We start from the raw sequence: 17,114 nt of genomic DNA on the forward strand, positions 1-17,114 counted from the left end.
GTTCCACAGTAATGATCTATTAGAGTGAAAAACTTCATATACTATTATACTGTGAGATATATCTATCTCTATATATCTATCTATATATCTTTATATATATATATATCTAAGGTTAATTGTAGGATGAGCAGGTTGATTTTTAGCAGCTATGAACTACTTTGGGTTTATACTTTTATTAGGGCTTTAGTTTTAGAAGAAAGCCTTTCTTCTGTGAACCACTTTTGCTCTGCCTAAATCTGAAATGCAGGTAGCTGTAGCTAAATGAGCTGGTCTTAACATCCACACATTTACATGCAACAAGTATTAGAAAAATGGTAACATTTAAGATGTTTTATTTAGCATAAATGGGTCTGTTCATAAGGATACCTGGGACCAAAAGCAGCTTTCCAAGGAATTTTTATACCTCCTACATTGCTCATGGGAGTAGAGCTTGTCACCTTTTTTTTAATACAATTGGACAATAAAGCAATGTATAGTGTGATTTGGAGTGTTAATATAAGCTGTGGAGAATCCCTTGGAGTGCTGTATCGATTCTTTGTGAAGTACTATTTTCATACCCCTTGTGTTATTCAATTAAGTGGCCCTTTAAAGATTGTTTTCTTCAAAAGAAACCTTTTATCAACACACTTCTAACTGTACATTGCAGAAAGTAACATTTAAAGCAGGCCCACAACTGCAGTTCTTGTTCTTCTCGGACAGCAGCAATAACGAATGGGGATATAAATTCACAGTTACAGCCTACGGCCTACCAGACATACCCCTCTTATGGAGTTCAGACTTACAGCTACTTGTAGCTAAGTTAATGGGGCGACTGGCTTCCAGATCGTTGTCCTTAAAAAACATGTGTGGTGAGTTTTTTTGATTATATTTCTTAATTTCATCTTTTAGTATGAGGTGGCATTTGAGATTATATAGCATATGTCCCAATTATTCTCTACTTGACCCAGTTTGAATTTGAAACATGTTTCTTGTGAGACCCATTTTAAAGGAGTAGGGAATGTTCAACTGACAGGGGTGCCAAATGTTAGGGCACCTCCAAGGTTTGGAATCAGTTACCCGATACCCAGGCCTGGGCTCAGGTTGGCAGAAAACTGCACTGGCCCGGGGTACCACTCCAGAAAAGAGCAGGCATTGTGCAATGTGATAATTTCAGTGCTTCTTGTTAAACCTTTCAAGCACTTGACAGTCACATAAAGTTGCTGCAGGGCCACTATTTATATTGAATATTTATATTTATATTGAAACTTTTCCCCAATATGTTATAAAAGGCACTAAGTTTGCCCTGGAGCAGTAACCCATAGCAACCAAAAAGATGTTTGCCTTAAAGCAGATGACCAGTAAATTCTACCTGCTGATTGGTTGCCTTAGTGCTTGTTATTACATAAGCCCTTGGTCTTTTACGGATTGGTCATTGTAATGTTAAAGGAAAACTATACCCCCAAATGAATACTTGAACAACAGATAGTTTATATAAAATTAAGTGGCATATTAAAGAATACTATCAAACGGATATATATATATATTTAAGTAAATATTACCTTTTTACATCTTGCCTTGAACCACCACTGTGTGTTGCCTCGGAGATCAGCTGACCAGAAATACTACAACTCTTAACAGGAAGAAGTGTTTAAGTAAAAGACATAACTCTGTCTGTTAATTGGCTCATGTGACCTAACATGTATAGTTTGTTTGCTATGTTTGTGTGCACCGTGAATCATACGATCCTAAGGGGCTGCCATAATTTTTTTAAAATTCTATTTATGATTACCCAATGGCACATACCGCTAAAAGAGTATTTTATTATGAAAATGGTTTATTTACATGAAGCAGGGGTTTACAAATGAGCTGTGTTATGCAATATCCTTTTATAGAGACATTGTTTGAGAGGTATAGTTTTCCTTTAATGCATTGACTAAATTATTTCACTCAAATAAAATTTTGATTAATAAATAAAAAAAAAAGATCATTTGAAGGCACTTTCTAATGCACAGTGATTTTCATTTTCTAAATGTAATTTACTATAAAAAATAGGATGTCTGTCGTTTGCTATTCTCTTTTGCAACAGTGTAGCAAAAGCGAATTGTCAGCTCTGTATTGACTGTAGGAAACTGCCTTTCGTTACATGGTTCAGAAATGAAAATAAATATTGCATTTACATATATGGGCAAATTTATCAAAATATGAATTTAGAACTCGCTACAGAAAAATGCTCTGGTGAACTCCATTGATAAATAAGTTTCTAAAATATCCCATAGGATAATAGAAAGTGAGTGAATTTTTCTGTGGTGAGTTCTAATCTCACATTTTGATAAATCTGCCCCTTATCTAAGTGGGTTTATTTTCTTTTAAAATGTTTCTTGGAATTATTTATTATTGATTTTTTTTTTTTTTTAAGAGCTGGGCTCTGTGGCAGAGTTACCTTCTGCAAAGGTAACATCCATTATCAGTTCTCCATTGTGGAAGCCAGTCTTCCGACATCAGATGGTCACCGACAATGATTTAAAGGCAGAACTGAGAACTCTGAACCAAGTGAATAAAGAGGTATATTATTAATCTGAAATGATTTATATATTTTTGTTCACATGTGCTCCCTCTGCTTGTCTTCACCTAATGAATGTTAATGAGACAAGCAGATGTGTTGTTATCAGAGCTTTATTAGAAATAATGGTTTCTGCTTCCATGCGGATACACAGAAGGAGCAGAGAGTGACTTCAAATTGCCTGGTTTCACGTTTTTCAGGCTGACCTCCCCTTGGCTCTGTGTAGCCACACAGAAGCAGAAACCATTCTTTCAAATCCAGTGCTGATTTCAGCACATCTGCAGAGGGAACTCGTGTGCGTCATCCTAAATCCTTGAGTAAAGAAAATTCTCTCCACAGTAGGAACCAATGGGGCTGGAAACTACATAATCTATAATCTTGTCCCCGCGCAGCTCTTCAGCTTCTGGTTTGCTGCCTAGTAAAAGTGTAGTGCGGGCCCTGGTTAATTACATTTTTGCATGATCTGCACAGAAACTTTTAACTGTGAATGCTCCAGGAGGGGATGGTTCCCATGGTTATTTCTCCATGAGGACCCAACTCCTGAAATGGTGTCAGTCTCTGTGGGATGGGAATGAATAGTCAATTTCCACTCTAACCTAGCAACAACATGAACATTCTAAAGCAAGAAGGGGGTCCTCCAGGTCACAATGTTTAAAGATCAAACTTACTTTAAGGGTCAGTCCACACACGCAGATTCGGGGAGATTTAGTCGCCTGGCGACTAATTGTCTCTTCTGGGCGACAATCTCCTTGAACTAATTTAGCGTGTCTTCCTCTCCGCTATAATGAAAGTCGCCTGTGCTAAAGCACACGGCGCTTCGTTTTCCAAAGTTGCCTAAAAGAATGGAACAGATGCTGTTAGGCAACACAATCCCATTTACATGATTTGTACAATCATCTGACATGATAAATACCTCTGATGAATGAGCATCAGGATTGTACATGTCATGGTAATAGGATTGTGTTTCCTAATAGCATCTGTTTCATGCTTTTAAAGAAAGTGTGACATGTAAGACCACCTTCTTTATTTTTACTTTATTAGATATTATCTCAGGCCTCCCATATATTGCTACCTTTGCCATCAGGCATGATAAATGGTAGGAATTAATTTTGCAATAGCTGAAAAAAATGAAGGAAACTGGTTACAGGCTGAGCTGAGGTAACTGTGTGGGCAGTGTAAATACAACATGCATGCTACATGGGCACTGTTTACTAAATTAAGATTAATGTATTTATTGGAGTTGTGTATTGAAACTTTAATAGAGTGACTATTTCCAACACAAGCAAATGAATGCCTTTTATTAAAATGTGTTTTGCCTATATTCTTACTTTAAAAATAAATCCATGTTTATTCTTTTTTGTAATAACAAGTAAGGGATCTGTTATCTGTAAAACTTGTTTCAAAATATTGAAACAATCTCCAATAGAGTACATTTTAAGCAAATCTTTTTACAATTTCCTTTTTCTCTGTAATAATAAAACGGTACATTTCACTTGAAACTTAGAACTATGTGCAGCATGAGCACAATAAACATGACTTTATGTTCTTCTTCTTTTTTTTTTTCCAAAAAAAAAAGTGCCAGTAGCATTTTTCTTTCTCCTAAAAGTTGCAAAGAGCCAAATTTATTTACCTTTGCTAGGTGTCACATACACATGCACCATCTCTGGGATTATCTGAAGGGTACCTAACATATTGGAACCCCCAGTAAACTAGGCTTTTCTGGTCCTTTTTTTTTAATTAAAAAATAAAGAAATTATGTATTTTTTTTATATTAAAAAGGCAGAATGCATTTTCCACACAAGCTCTGTTTATTCATGTTAAACACAGGTGTGTATTGTATCTTTAACAGTGCAAAATTAATCCCTTGAAATTTTTTTTTCTTCTATGTTCCCTCAACAAGGTGGTGAGCTTATTTTTTGTAATGCTTTTGTAGATAAGCCTTTTTAGTGTGCCATAGTAATTCTCTACTGTGAATCTCAGTAGGTATAAAGTAAAAAATATAGAATACATAGAGCCTGAGCATTACATCACAATACAAGATATTATGCAAATGCTTTTTTACATTATTTTATTTTCAGACTAAGAACTCTCATGCAGATGACTGTCGTAACTTTCTCCTTGACTTTGCAAACTCAGATCCTACCCAGGATTTCTGTGGCCCTAACTCTGAGCTTTTCAAAGGACTAACGCAGGCGTTTCTGAAACAACCGCCAAAGAGTGATATAGTGGCTGGTTCCGTGATTGATCAAGCTGTGAACTGCACCTTTGCTGCTATGGTATATGTAACCCCACAACTGCATAAAAAACTTCAGAGATATGGTAAGGGGTTTACTTCATAGGGGCAAACATTCATTAATTTTTTTTTTATTTGTTCACATTCATAATTTTTTTTATTTATTATTATTATTGTTATTATTATTATTGTATTTATTTATTAATTTATTTATTATTATTATTCATCTTTTAACTCACTTTGTTACACCATCTGTGTATAGTTCCTTAATGGGCAGCCCAGTAGTTTGCACTGCTGAATTTGATTCCAACCTGTGTGCTGCCTGGAGTGTACAGATTCCTCCCACAACTTTATAGGCAGGTTATTTAGCTTCTGATGAACACATTTACCTTAGTTTGTGTACTTTGAATGTGATAGGGACCTTAAGATTGTAAGCTTCACTGGAGAAGGAACTGGTGTGAATAATGAACAATCTCTGTAAAGTTATGTTTCAATATGTTGGACAAAGATTGGTCTGTAAGAAAATCTGTGTATATATGATTCTGCACAGGTCCCTGTGATGTGATGTGATGTGGTTGGATGTGGACAGAACAATAAAATCTGCCCTGTGTGGTCTATTTGTGTGGCTAAAAGGACTGATATCTGCTCTTTTTGATTATTAGGCCAATACGCAGGTTTAACCATTTGTTTTGAAACCAACATTTTAACCGCTAATCGCCAAATAATATACCGTTGAAACATTCATGTTTTGTTTACTTCTATCCAAAATTTGTACATTACTTTAGGCATAAATAGTGTTTAACCAGAATTGGCCAAAGATCAAAATCTGGCAATTTATGTCCAGCGCTACTAAGCAAAGCTTGCGGTAATATCTTGTTGTAGTAAAGCTAAATTAGTGCATAGGAGGACATTTTTATCTCCATGTATCACCCATGCCAATATGTGTTTGACCTTTTAGATGCTTATGTCTTGGATATATTTTCTTGGATATATTTTCCCTTTCCTTAATATTTTTCAAATTGTACTTTATTTAGGGGAATACCTATGCTAAACAGAATATGATCAAAAGGTTACTGTTACTTCTATTATTCACATTTATGCTACCTACCAGCCATTGGTACTCTATTTTTTGATTTGAGCTGTTATGTATGCATGAAACGGACAGTATGTAATGGTTACAATGGAATTGTACAATATTTTGTGATTTGTTTTGTTGTGAAAGTATACTGAAGCATAAAGCTCCGGGAATGTTGCACTCAGTTGATTAGTTGTGATGGTTAAGCTGAGTTTTCAGACAAAATTACATTTTCGAAGTTAGTATTTAAAGGTTTATTTTTGTCTGTATATGCGTAGAGGCACTGTGTGGGGTCATGATGCTGCTGAGTATAAGAAGTCATAGATTTCATACACCATGCTTAAAGGAGAACTTAACCCTAAAAATTAATATGGGTAAAAATGTAGTACCAGCCTAAGGTTTCAGATTCTCAATAGCGGCAATGATCCAGGACTTCAAACTTGTCGCAGGGGGTCACCATCTTGGAAAGTGTCTGTGGCACTAATGCTAATTGCACTGGTTTCTGTGCTGCCATGTAGTATTTATCTGTATTAATTATTAATCAACATTATATTGTGACATTTCTATTATATGTGTACTGTATATTGTGAGTGGGTCCCTACTATCAGTAAGTGACAGCAGCACAGAACATGTACAGTGAATCAGCAGAAACGTAGATGGGGGGCTACTGGGAAATCTACTGGTGTCTCTACACAACATCCACTGCCACCTCTCATCTCAAACCCTTCTATCTTGCTGCTCCTTACCTATGGATTTCCATCCCTGATTTCCTCCATAAGGAATCCTCTCTCAATCTCTTCACAAAAAAAAACTAAGAGCCTACCTTTTGGACCACTAGAACATTAGCCTAGTCCTGTACCTACTGACTATGCCTTACCACTTTTTCATCTCCAATTTGTGCCTGTATATGAGCCTCCCGTCCACTTAGACTGTAAGCTCTACGGGACAGGGACCTCCTTCCCACATTGTCTCTTAACACATAGCACTCTTTGTCCTGATATGATTCTGTATACGTTTATTATGTAATTTGTCTTCCCTGTGTATGTACATACATACATACATACATTTATTAGCACGAACATATTTTTTACTGTTATAATTTGCTGAATCATGACAACCATCTACTGTTTTCACAGTGCTTAGTGGAGGAAATATTCCTTTATGTGAAGAGTTTGCACAGGTATATGCACTGGCAGAAGGAATTAGAATGTGGATGGTAAGAGTTTTTCATGTGTAAATTGTAAACCATTAAAGTTGAAAAAAAGACATATTATGGCATTACCATGTACGAAAACCCATACACTTAAAAGTGCAGTGTTCTCACCAGGGGAAAAAATGTTGATATATGTACATATATTGCTGAAAAAAACCTGTAAAATAAATGGCAACTTTATTAAGGTGTGTTTCATTTACACCACCTGAACCACATTTGATGCTATCAATGCTAAATCAATGGAGGAAATTCAATTATTCACTTTTATTAATACTATTTAGTTTACATTTAGTTGTGCCATAATGAAAGTTCTGGCGCATTTGCTGTTAAATAGCATATTCGTATATACAGGAGTATAAATTCAGTCAATTTCTAACAATTTTTCTCAGCTTAATACTGTATAAATGACATACATTTTCATATTGTCCTTTATGCTGTGGGCACAATGCAATTCCAGTCTGCTGTATTCACCATGAGCTAAAGTAAAAATGTTCTTTACAGTTAGAAATGAAGCAGAAATCTCTACAGACCATGGGAAATGACAAGCATAGCCAGGATGTAACAGAAACAAACCCGCAGATTTTAGGTGAGTATACAGTACATGAAAAAACATTTCTTACTTTAATGAGCACTGGTGTTGCTATTCTTAGAAGACCTTTATTGCTATATTGCATAGATCAAGAACCTCTGTGCTTAGCCAAAAGTATATGATGATCAAATAGGTAGTATGATTTTGCATACTTTTTATATGATCAACCATATTAATCAGTGTTAAATTTGTACATGCTACTATGTTTTGCAAAGATCGGCTAAATAAAGTGTATTTGAAATATAGTATTAATCTTTCTTAGACACCATTTGGGATACTTCTAGTGCTGCTAGCAGTGATGCTTAAGCAGTTGACACTCCATTCTACCCTGTACTTAACTTAAAAATAACTCTGTACACGTTTAATGCTTGTAAGGCCTTGCAGGCCTGCATACTTGTTAAATGGATAGTGTGCCCTTGTGTGTTTTTATTCTCTCCATTGTTTACTCACATAAATGATATTTATATGTGATGAAAATGGCTTTGATGTAGCAGGAAATGTTGTAATATAGGCTAACATTAGGTTCCTTAAGGTTAAACAGATTAAAAACTGCAATACCTAGTAAGAGTGACCTCAAATATTATGAACCAAGTATGTTAGTAATGCTTATAACAAAATGGCGTGTGACTCTTCTTGCATCAGTAATGTAGTTAGGATTTCTAGGCACTCCATGTGGGAAAAGCACGGGGCCTCAAAAATATAGTAAAAATCTTGTTTTTATTTGTATATACCGGTAGTTAAAAGGTAAAAGGGATGCACCGAATCCAGTATTTTGGATTCGGCCGAACCCCCGAATCCTTTGCGAAAGATTCGGCCGAATACCGAACTGGATCCTAATTTGCATATGCAAATTAGGGGTGGGAAGGGGACAACATTTTTTACTTCTTTTGTGACAAAAAGTCACATGATTTCCCTCCCCGCCCTTAATTTGCATATGCAAATTCAGATTCGGATTTGGTTCGGCCGGGCAGAAGGATTCGCCCGAATCCTGCTGAAAAAGGCCGAATCCCAAACCAAATCCTGGATTCCGTGCATACCTAAGAAGTAAACATTTCCCACAAGTCCTACTTGTTTTGTGCCCTTTAAGGCACTTAATCTATATAGTCATCTATATATTCAACTATAGATAAATATAAATAAGGTTTTTATTATATTTTTGAGGCCCCATGGTGCCTAGAGCCCCTAACTAAGTTATTACACCCCCAACTAAGGGTCTAGAGCTGCGTACCTGGACCTCTATTGCACTCAAGTAAGTTTATTTACATTAGTTATTGTCGCACCTCCCATGTGTGACTTCTGCTCACATCATACCACAGGGTCAGGGCCCACAGATGACTTTTAATCAAAGTCCTGCCAGACTGATTCCCCTTGAGAAACCCATAATCCTATACAAGACTGTTTAATGCATCTTGCCTAGATCTGTTTTGTAAGTTGTAAGTTGCTCTTAGTACGTGGGATGAAGTCTAATAAATGCTAAATGGGAAAGTGGGAGCATGCCTAGCCAACCTTGTGCTTTCTTACAGCAAAGCAATGTATAGAAAAAAGCTTAATGCTGCTGAAGTTTTCACCAGTTGGATCTACAGCATTTCTTGACAGCAGACACTCAATAGAGGATGCTCATATTTTACACTGTAAAGAAAGAAGAAAAAGTTCACTTGTTGAAGCAGATTTTCATGCTGCAAGTGCCTCTCCAGAAACCACACATCCACCCTTCTTGGGGAAGATTCAAGTGCCTGACTCAGAACCTGCAAAAACACAGGAATCACACTATGAGACCCCATCAGTGGTTCAAGATAAAAATCCTGAAAAAGTAGAAGAACATATATCTCCTCCACCCACTCCATCACGTAAAGCACCCTTTAGCCGTGCAAGATTGCGACTGCTGTCTTTTCGCTCAGTAGAGGAAACCAGGCTAGCTCTGACTGTGAAAGAAAAATATCCAATTCTGAGGAGCATTTTGGACTTTGTTAAGGATCCCACAGTTTCCCATGAAAGGTAAAAAGAATGAGGTGTATCACCCTATTATTTTTAAATCTGAAAAGAATTTCTTAAAAATTAGAAAAGCCTGACCAAAGCCAATAGTTCAGTAAGACCTCATAACCATTTTAACACAAGGACAAATATAGAACAATATACCATACTCTGCAAATAGACTGTGTAAAAAATGGTTGAGAATTTCTTACATAACGGGGATTTCACATTTTACATTTTACTTTTGGGAACTTGCCATCTTTACTAAAACATTTGTTTTCACTTATTTATTTTATTACTACAGTATTCTGCAGGTCCTTGCCCTACGGAAGGCTCAAGCTGAGAGCATCTTAAAAGTGCTAAAGGTTGTTCAAGATTGTGTGCAGACTCTGGGCCAGCCACATTTCTTCAATCCACCTTGTATTATATTCATTTTGGAGCTGCTCTCTTGCCAAATAGATTTCACAAAGTAAGTGAGGCACTAGAGATTTTCAGCTATGTTTTATGGTAGGCTTAAATTATTTGTATATGCACATTTTACCTTAACACTACTGCTTTTTAACACTAGCTGATTTTTGTTACATATTGTTTTCTTTAAACTGTGCTGAAATATTCACTTTCTCTCCTTGTTTCAGCTATTTTGGACAAATAGAAGGTTGTGGTGGTGAGCTGCATAGAGCAGTTAGAGAATCTTACTATCGATTTGTTTTATTAATTATTAATGCAGTAAAGAGCTTCAGCAGCCTCAATGAAAGGTATGTGATATGTTTTGTAATGTTTCTAGAAATGTATAGATATGTATTTTTAATGTTATCATATAATTTACACATAAATTAATATTTGTTATCAAGATTTTAGATAAGAAATAAATTATAATCTTACTTCCATGTTAAAGCTGTTTAAAAGTGAAGCCTTTGCCATATGACTTGGTATACAGAGCGGTAGGAGGAACGTAGTACAATCCATGTTTCTCTGTCGTCTTAGGGGGACACAGGGAACCATGGGGTTAAGCTCCATCCTCCAGGAGGCAGGACACTTGAATATTAATTAATTCAGGGGCGTGCCCTTCAGGCTTTACCCCCTACACTGTACCTTCCTATTCAGTTTTTTAAGTGTCCTGCTCCCGGGAGGTTGGACCGACGCGTGATTCCACGTTCAGCCCATGGCTGATACCCGGGGTGAGGCCTGAAAGCAGGGTTACCTGTCTTTACATAGGAAGCCCCCTACGAGGTGAAACGCACCGGGGTCACTCTCTAGCTGTTGCTATATCGACCACCCAGACGTTGCCTGCGCTGACTGATTCAGGGCAGAAGGTTTGGCCGGTGTGGGGGTAAGTGGCACATTGTCTGTGTTATGCAGTAACGTTGCCTAATGATTTTGGGGCTACCCCCCCCTCCTGGGGGCTACCCCCCCTTTCCTGGGGGCTAACCCCCACCCCCCCTCCCTGCTCTCTCCCTCTCCAGCGCCAGCTCTACCTTCTATCGGCTCCTTCTGGTGTCTCCTGTCCCTACCTTTCCTGCCTTCAGGGTCTGGCCGGTGTTTGCGCTTCCATTGCGCATTCTGGTGGTGACTCTGGAGGGAGGTGGATGGAGGGAGGCTCCTTTGCGGCTGAGGGTTCCGTCTCTCAGCGCAATGAAGTGGAACGCAATGCGTTCCACTTTCTCTGCTGCCGGCCGCCATTTTCTTTTGGCGCGAAGCGAGCGTTTGTGCGCATGCGCGCACGGTTTGGAACGCAACTTGCGTTCCAGCGGCCATTTTGGAACGGAGATCCGAAGGGAGAGCAGCAGGCAGCTATCAGAACTGGCTAAAAGACTAGCGGTTACTTCAGGCAGTACCCCTTTCTCTCTACCTTACTATACTATGGCAGAAGGTAGGTCAGTGGGACTGTTCACAAGGGCAGGGGGGAAGGGGCCCTCAACAGCACAGGTGAGATACCTTGCTTGTTCAAAATGCCAGAAAAAGTTTCCAGGGGGCCAGGGTGAGCCGCTGTGTGGGTCCTGCTCCTTGGGGCAGGGGGAAACTACTGCTCCTGGGGGTCTCTCAGCTGCTTCAGCTGTGACTACTCCACAAATTGTACCTCAGGATTTAGACTCTGGAGCTGCAGCAGAGCCACCTCCCCCTCTATGGGCTGTACAATTGTCTCAATCTCTGGCATCATTACAAGGGTTGCCTGCCATCGCAGATAACCTAGGAAAGGCTCTGGTTAAGCTTAGCCATAGGACTGGTGGCAAGCGTAGACGTGTGGACGACGCAAGAGGGGACACTGTCAACCCTGCTGTGTCTGACGAATCTTCTCCTGAGCTACACTCTTCTCACTCTGAAGGTGAGGTTGGATCTTCTGACTATTCATCTGCAGATGAGGAAGAACATCAGGATGAAGGAAAGGATCGTGACAGTTTTCATGATGTAGACGGGATTATTAAGGGGGTCCTTGAGGTTCTTAATATATCTCAGAAGCCCAAACATACAGGAGATGCATCTAGTCTATTCAAGAGACAACATAAGTCGTCAGTCTGTTTCCCAGAACATGAACAACTTCAAGGTTTGGTTCAGAATGAGTGGAATTCACCTGAACACAAGTTTCAGGCAACTAAAAAATTCTCTAAATCATATCCTTTTCCGAAAGAACTAGTTGATACTTGGTCTAACCCACCATCAGTTGATGCACCAGTGTCTAGACTGTCAAAGTCCACCACATTACCAGTTACCGACGCAGCAGCATTCAAGGACCCCTCAGACAGAAGACTAGAAGGGTTTCTACGTGCAATTTACACGTCTGCAGGGTCGGCGCTACGCCCTTGCCTGGCTTCAGCGTGGGTGTCCAGAGCCATACAGGCATGGTCTGAATCGCTTGTCAAGGACATTCTAGACGGGGTTCCTCGACAGGAGTTGTTATCATCGGCACAGACTATTGCTGAGGCATCTAGTTATCTTTGTGACACCACACTTGATACTTCACAAATTACTGCCCGTACTTCAGCCTTGTCCGTAGCAGCACGCAGAACGTTATGGCTAAAAAATTGGTCTGCGGACCTTAGTTCCAAAAAGTCGCTCACTTCTCTACCTTTCAAGGGACATCGTCTGTTTGGAGAAGAGCTAGAGAAAATCATCTCCCAGGCGACGGGGGGGAAGAGTACTTTTCTCCCACAGACCAGAGGCAGAGCACCCACCTCAAATAGGAGGGGGAAATTTTTTCGTGGCCAAAGTGGCAGATTTTCAAGGCGAAACAGTTCTCCACAACGGTCCCACTTTCGGGCTTAAGTCGGTGAGAAAAGCCGGCCCTCCTGGAAAACCAACAGGCCTCACAATAAACCCTCAGGGGAGAAGCCCGCCTCAGCCTGACGGGGCACCACCTCCGGAATCGTTGGAATGGATAGGGGGCAAACTACTTCGATTCCGGGAGGAATGGATAAAGCATTCTACGGATGCATGGGTCAAAGAAATAGTGACAGAAGGATATCATTTAGATTTCACAAGCATACCACCCGGAAGATTTCTCATGTCCAGAGTTCCTCACTGTTCTCAGAAGGCCCAAGCCTTTCTAGATTGTATAGACAAGTTGGAGCGATCCGGGGTAATCAGTCCAGTACCAACCACAGAGAGATTCTCCGGTTTTTACTCGAACCTATTTACAGTACCAAAGAGGGATGGGTCTCTCAGACCAGTGCTCGACCTCAAGGGTCTCAACAAATTCATTCGGTCAGTGCGGTTCAAGATGGAGACGTTGAGATCAGTCATTCGAGGAATGGAACAGGGGCAACTTATGATGTCCCTGGATATAAGGGACGCATACCTACATGTGCCAATTTGGCCCCCCCATCACCGCTACCTACGCTTTGCTTTCAAGAACAAACACTATCAATTCGTTGCACTCCCGTTCGGACTGTCGTCCGCTCCCAGGGTTTTCACCAAGTTGATGGCGGTAACAGCTGCAACGTTGAGACTGCAGGGGATATCTGTGACCCCCTACCTGGACGACCTCCTGCTAAAGGCCAGTTCAGAAACAAGGGCCAAGGAGGACCTCAGCCGGGCAGTTCGGCTACTCCAGAGCTTCGGATGGACCATCAACTGGTCGAAGTCCAGCCCAGATCCCAGTCACAAAATGATATTCCTAGGCCTGGAATTCGATACGATCACACAAACTGTAAGCTTACCCAGGGACAAACAGTCCAGGATCAGAGATCAAGTTCGATATCTTCTATCCAGTCAAAGCACAACAGTACACAAGGCGATGCAAGTACTGGGAACAATGGTTTCGGCCATCGAGGCAGTTCCATTTGCGCAAATACATCTTCGACCTCTCCAAGCCAGCATTCTAGCGACGTGGAAAGGGGGACCTCTATCCCGCTCCATGTCATTGTCTCAACAGACAAGGGCGGATCTACAGTGGTGGATGAGATCGGAGAATCTAGCCGGAGGTCAATCGTGGGCAACACCGGACTGGGTTGTGATATCAACAGACGCCAGCCTCCAGGGCTGGGGGGCAACATGGGACAAGCAGTCTGCTCAAGGGCTATGGTCTCCAGAGGAAGCCAAACTACCAATAAATATTCTGGAGCTGAGAGCGGTAAAGTTGGCTCTAGTCCAGTGGACAGATCGACTCCGAGCAAAGCCGATACGCGTCCAAAGCGACAATGCTACGACAGTAGCGTACATAAATCGTCAAGGAGGGACGCGAAGTCGAGCGGCCCTGGCAGAAGCAAGACAGATTCTTCTCTGGGCAGAAAACAACTCAGTAAAATTATCTGCAATACACATTCCGGGAGTGTCCAACACAAAGGCGGACTTTCTCAGTCGGAATCAGCTGGATCCAGGAGAATGGGAACTGCATCCAGTGGCATTCAATCAGCTGACGGACCAGTGGGGAACTCCCAGCATAGACTTAATGGCATCCAGAAACAATCGAAAAGTAACAAGATTCTTTGCCCGCCACAGAGATCCGTTAGCAGTGGGGGTGGATGCCATGACTCAGCGCTGGCAATTCGATCTAGCATACGTCTTCCCACCGCTTCCAATGCTGCCAAGGGTTCTCAAAAAGATAAAGCAATCTCAGTCGATAGTAATTGTAGTGGCACCGTATTGGCCTCGGAGAACCTGGTTCACCGACCTGCAGGAGATGTCAATAGAGCAGCCGATACGGCTAGACGGCAGACCAGATCTCCTCCAGCAGGGACCCATATTGCACCACAACCCAGGACTCTTCGCTTTGACGGGATGGCTATTGAAAGGTCTGTCTGGCGAAGCCAAGGGCTAGATGAAGAAGTCATACTCACTATGTTAAGAGCTCGAAAGGCCTCATCTTCTAAATCATACCACAGAGTTTGGCAGTCTTACTTCAATTGGTGCAAGGAGTCTCATTTTCCCTTCCTTGAATTGCAATTACCACGGATTCTTTCATTTCTACAAAGAGGATTACAATTAGGCCTTAAGCTCAGCTCGCTCAAGGTCCAGGTGTCAGCCTTGTCAATTCTGTTTCAATCTCGCCTTGCGAATGAAGACTTGATACGCACGTTTCTGCAAGGAGTGGCCCATATCGTGCCACCATTCCGTACACCGGTGGCTGGCATCTCAATTTAGTGTTGGAAGCCCTGCTGGATCCACCATTCGAACCACTATCTTCTGTTTCAGATACATGGATCACCTATAAGGTAGTGTTCCTTGTGGCAATATCATCGACCAGACGGGTATCTGAACTTAGTGCCTTATCGTGTGCTCCTCCTTACCTCATATTCCATAAGGATAAAGCCGTTCTTCGTACGGTTCCAACCTTTCTACCCAAGGTAGTTTCCGACTTTCATGTGAACCAAGAAATTGTTGTTCCTTCTCTATGTCCAGAACCCAAGAATGATAAGGAACGCAGACTTCATAATCTGGATGTGGTCAGAGCCTTACGATGGTATGTGGACAGATCTAAATCTTTCCGAAAATCGCAGGCCCTGTTTGTTATACCATCGGGCCCTCGTCGGGGCCAGGCAGCCTCAAAAGTGACAATATCAAGATGGATCAGAGAATCAATCAAACAAGCATACTCTGCGAAAGGAAGATCAGCACCTGAAGGACTTAGGGCTCACTCTACCAGAGCGGTGGGAGCCTCCTGGGCGTGGCGAAACTCTGCTTCCTTGGAGCAGATCTGTAAGGCGGCTACCTGGTCTTCTGTTCATACTTTCTCCAAATTTTACAAAGTTGACACCTTTTCCTCAGCCGAGGCTTCTCTCGGGCGTAAGGTGTTGCATTCAGTACTTAAATAATTCTGCAGTACTCATTGTATATAATTATAGCTCGTTCCCACCCTGCTGTTTTGGGACTGCTTTGTTAAGTCCCCATGGTTCCCTGTGTCCCCCTAAGACGACAGAGAAAACAGGATTTTTTGATACTTACCGTTAAATCTGTTTCTCTGTAGTCATAAGGGGGACACAGGGCTTCCCGCCCTTGTCGAGCTATTGACCTTTGGTCTAGTTTTGTTCAGTTTCACTGTTTACTTTCTGCCTGTGATTTATTCAGTGATTACGTTCGCAGCTTTGGGACAAACTGAATAGGAAGGTACAGTGTAGGGGGTAAAGCCTGAAGGGCACGCCCCTGAATTAATTAATATTCAAGTGTCCTGCCTCCTGGAGGATGGAGCTTAACCCCATGGTTCCCTGTGTCCCCCTTATGACTACAGAGAAACAGATTTAACGGTAAGTATCAAAAAATCCTGTTATCGAAAAGTAACAGAACCCGTAATCACAATAAGTGAAGCATTATTATCACCAAGGCACCACATGTTAGAGAAACAAAGGATGACTAGTCCCAGTGAACTTTTATGTATTTAGTTACAGCAAGAGTCAGTGGTTTTGGATCTGTTACACAGGGATTTTGTGCTGAAATTCGACCACTATGTAGGTGTTCCTCAAGTATTTGCGGGCGTGCAATACAATACAATACCACTTCTTGGTCACACATTACAGTGCATGTAAAAATACAACTATTATGTCCATTTGAACTATACTCAAAGTTTATTGATGGATGAATATTGAATTTGTAATATTTGCTGGCTTATTCCTATAGATCATTGCTTCCTGCCTTGTCATGTGTGCAGACAGTTCTCTTGCACATGCTGGATATGAGCTGGGAACCAGAGGATCTATTATTCTTTCTCAATATAGACCTTCCAGGACTTCTGTTATCAATGTCGCAAGAAAATATAAGTTCCCATAATTGCATCGTCAGGTGGGTTACTTGGATCTGGCTGTCATACAATACAAAGTGTGTGATCGTCAAGCATATCTATTTACAACCTTGCTGTTACTATTCCCTATGATCATAAGTATTCATATTGATCTTAAGGAGGTGATAAGCATGTTGATTAAAGTTGGAAAAAATACAGCCAGAACTTGCAAAAATACAGCAACATTTTCACAGTGCATGAAAAATATAACTTCATGAATATGATGAAGTTGACTTTAATAACTGGTCAGATTGCAGCCGAATACAACCACTTTAGGGAAAACAATA

At 40.8% G+C, this 17,114-nt stretch overlaps 1 protein-coding gene across 1 annotated transcript in view; it reads left to right on the forward strand.

The window, feature by feature from the left end:
- The window catches only part of zzef1.S (zinc finger, ZZ-type with EF-hand domain 1 S homeolog), a 93,178-nt gene that overhangs the window by 35,711 nt on the left and 40,353 nt on the right, over nucleotides 1–17,114 (forward strand). Inside the window, exons 24-32 of the mRNA XM_018249696.2 lie at nucleotides 647–848; nucleotides 2,396–2,541; nucleotides 4,618–4,858; nucleotides 6,984–7,063; nucleotides 7,562–7,646; nucleotides 9,173–9,644; nucleotides 9,925–10,089; nucleotides 10,256–10,375; nucleotides 16,668–16,829. Of these exons, the coding sequence (XP_018105185.1) occupies nucleotides 647–848; nucleotides 2,396–2,541; nucleotides 4,618–4,858; nucleotides 6,984–7,063; nucleotides 7,562–7,646; nucleotides 9,173–9,644; nucleotides 9,925–10,089; nucleotides 10,256–10,375; nucleotides 16,668–16,829 (1,673 nt within the window). The remainder of the gene's footprint in view (nucleotides 1–646; nucleotides 849–2,395; nucleotides 2,542–4,617; nucleotides 4,859–6,983; nucleotides 7,064–7,561; nucleotides 7,647–9,172; nucleotides 9,645–9,924; nucleotides 10,090–10,255; nucleotides 10,376–16,667; nucleotides 16,830–17,114) is intronic.

The sequence above is a fragment of the Xenopus laevis genome, chromosome 2S (genome assembly GCF_017654675.1).
Source record: "Xenopus laevis strain J_2021 chromosome 2S, Xenopus_laevis_v10.1, whole genome shotgun sequence".
Classification (NCBI taxonomy): Eukaryota; Metazoa; Chordata; class Amphibia; order Anura; family Pipidae; genus Xenopus; species Xenopus laevis.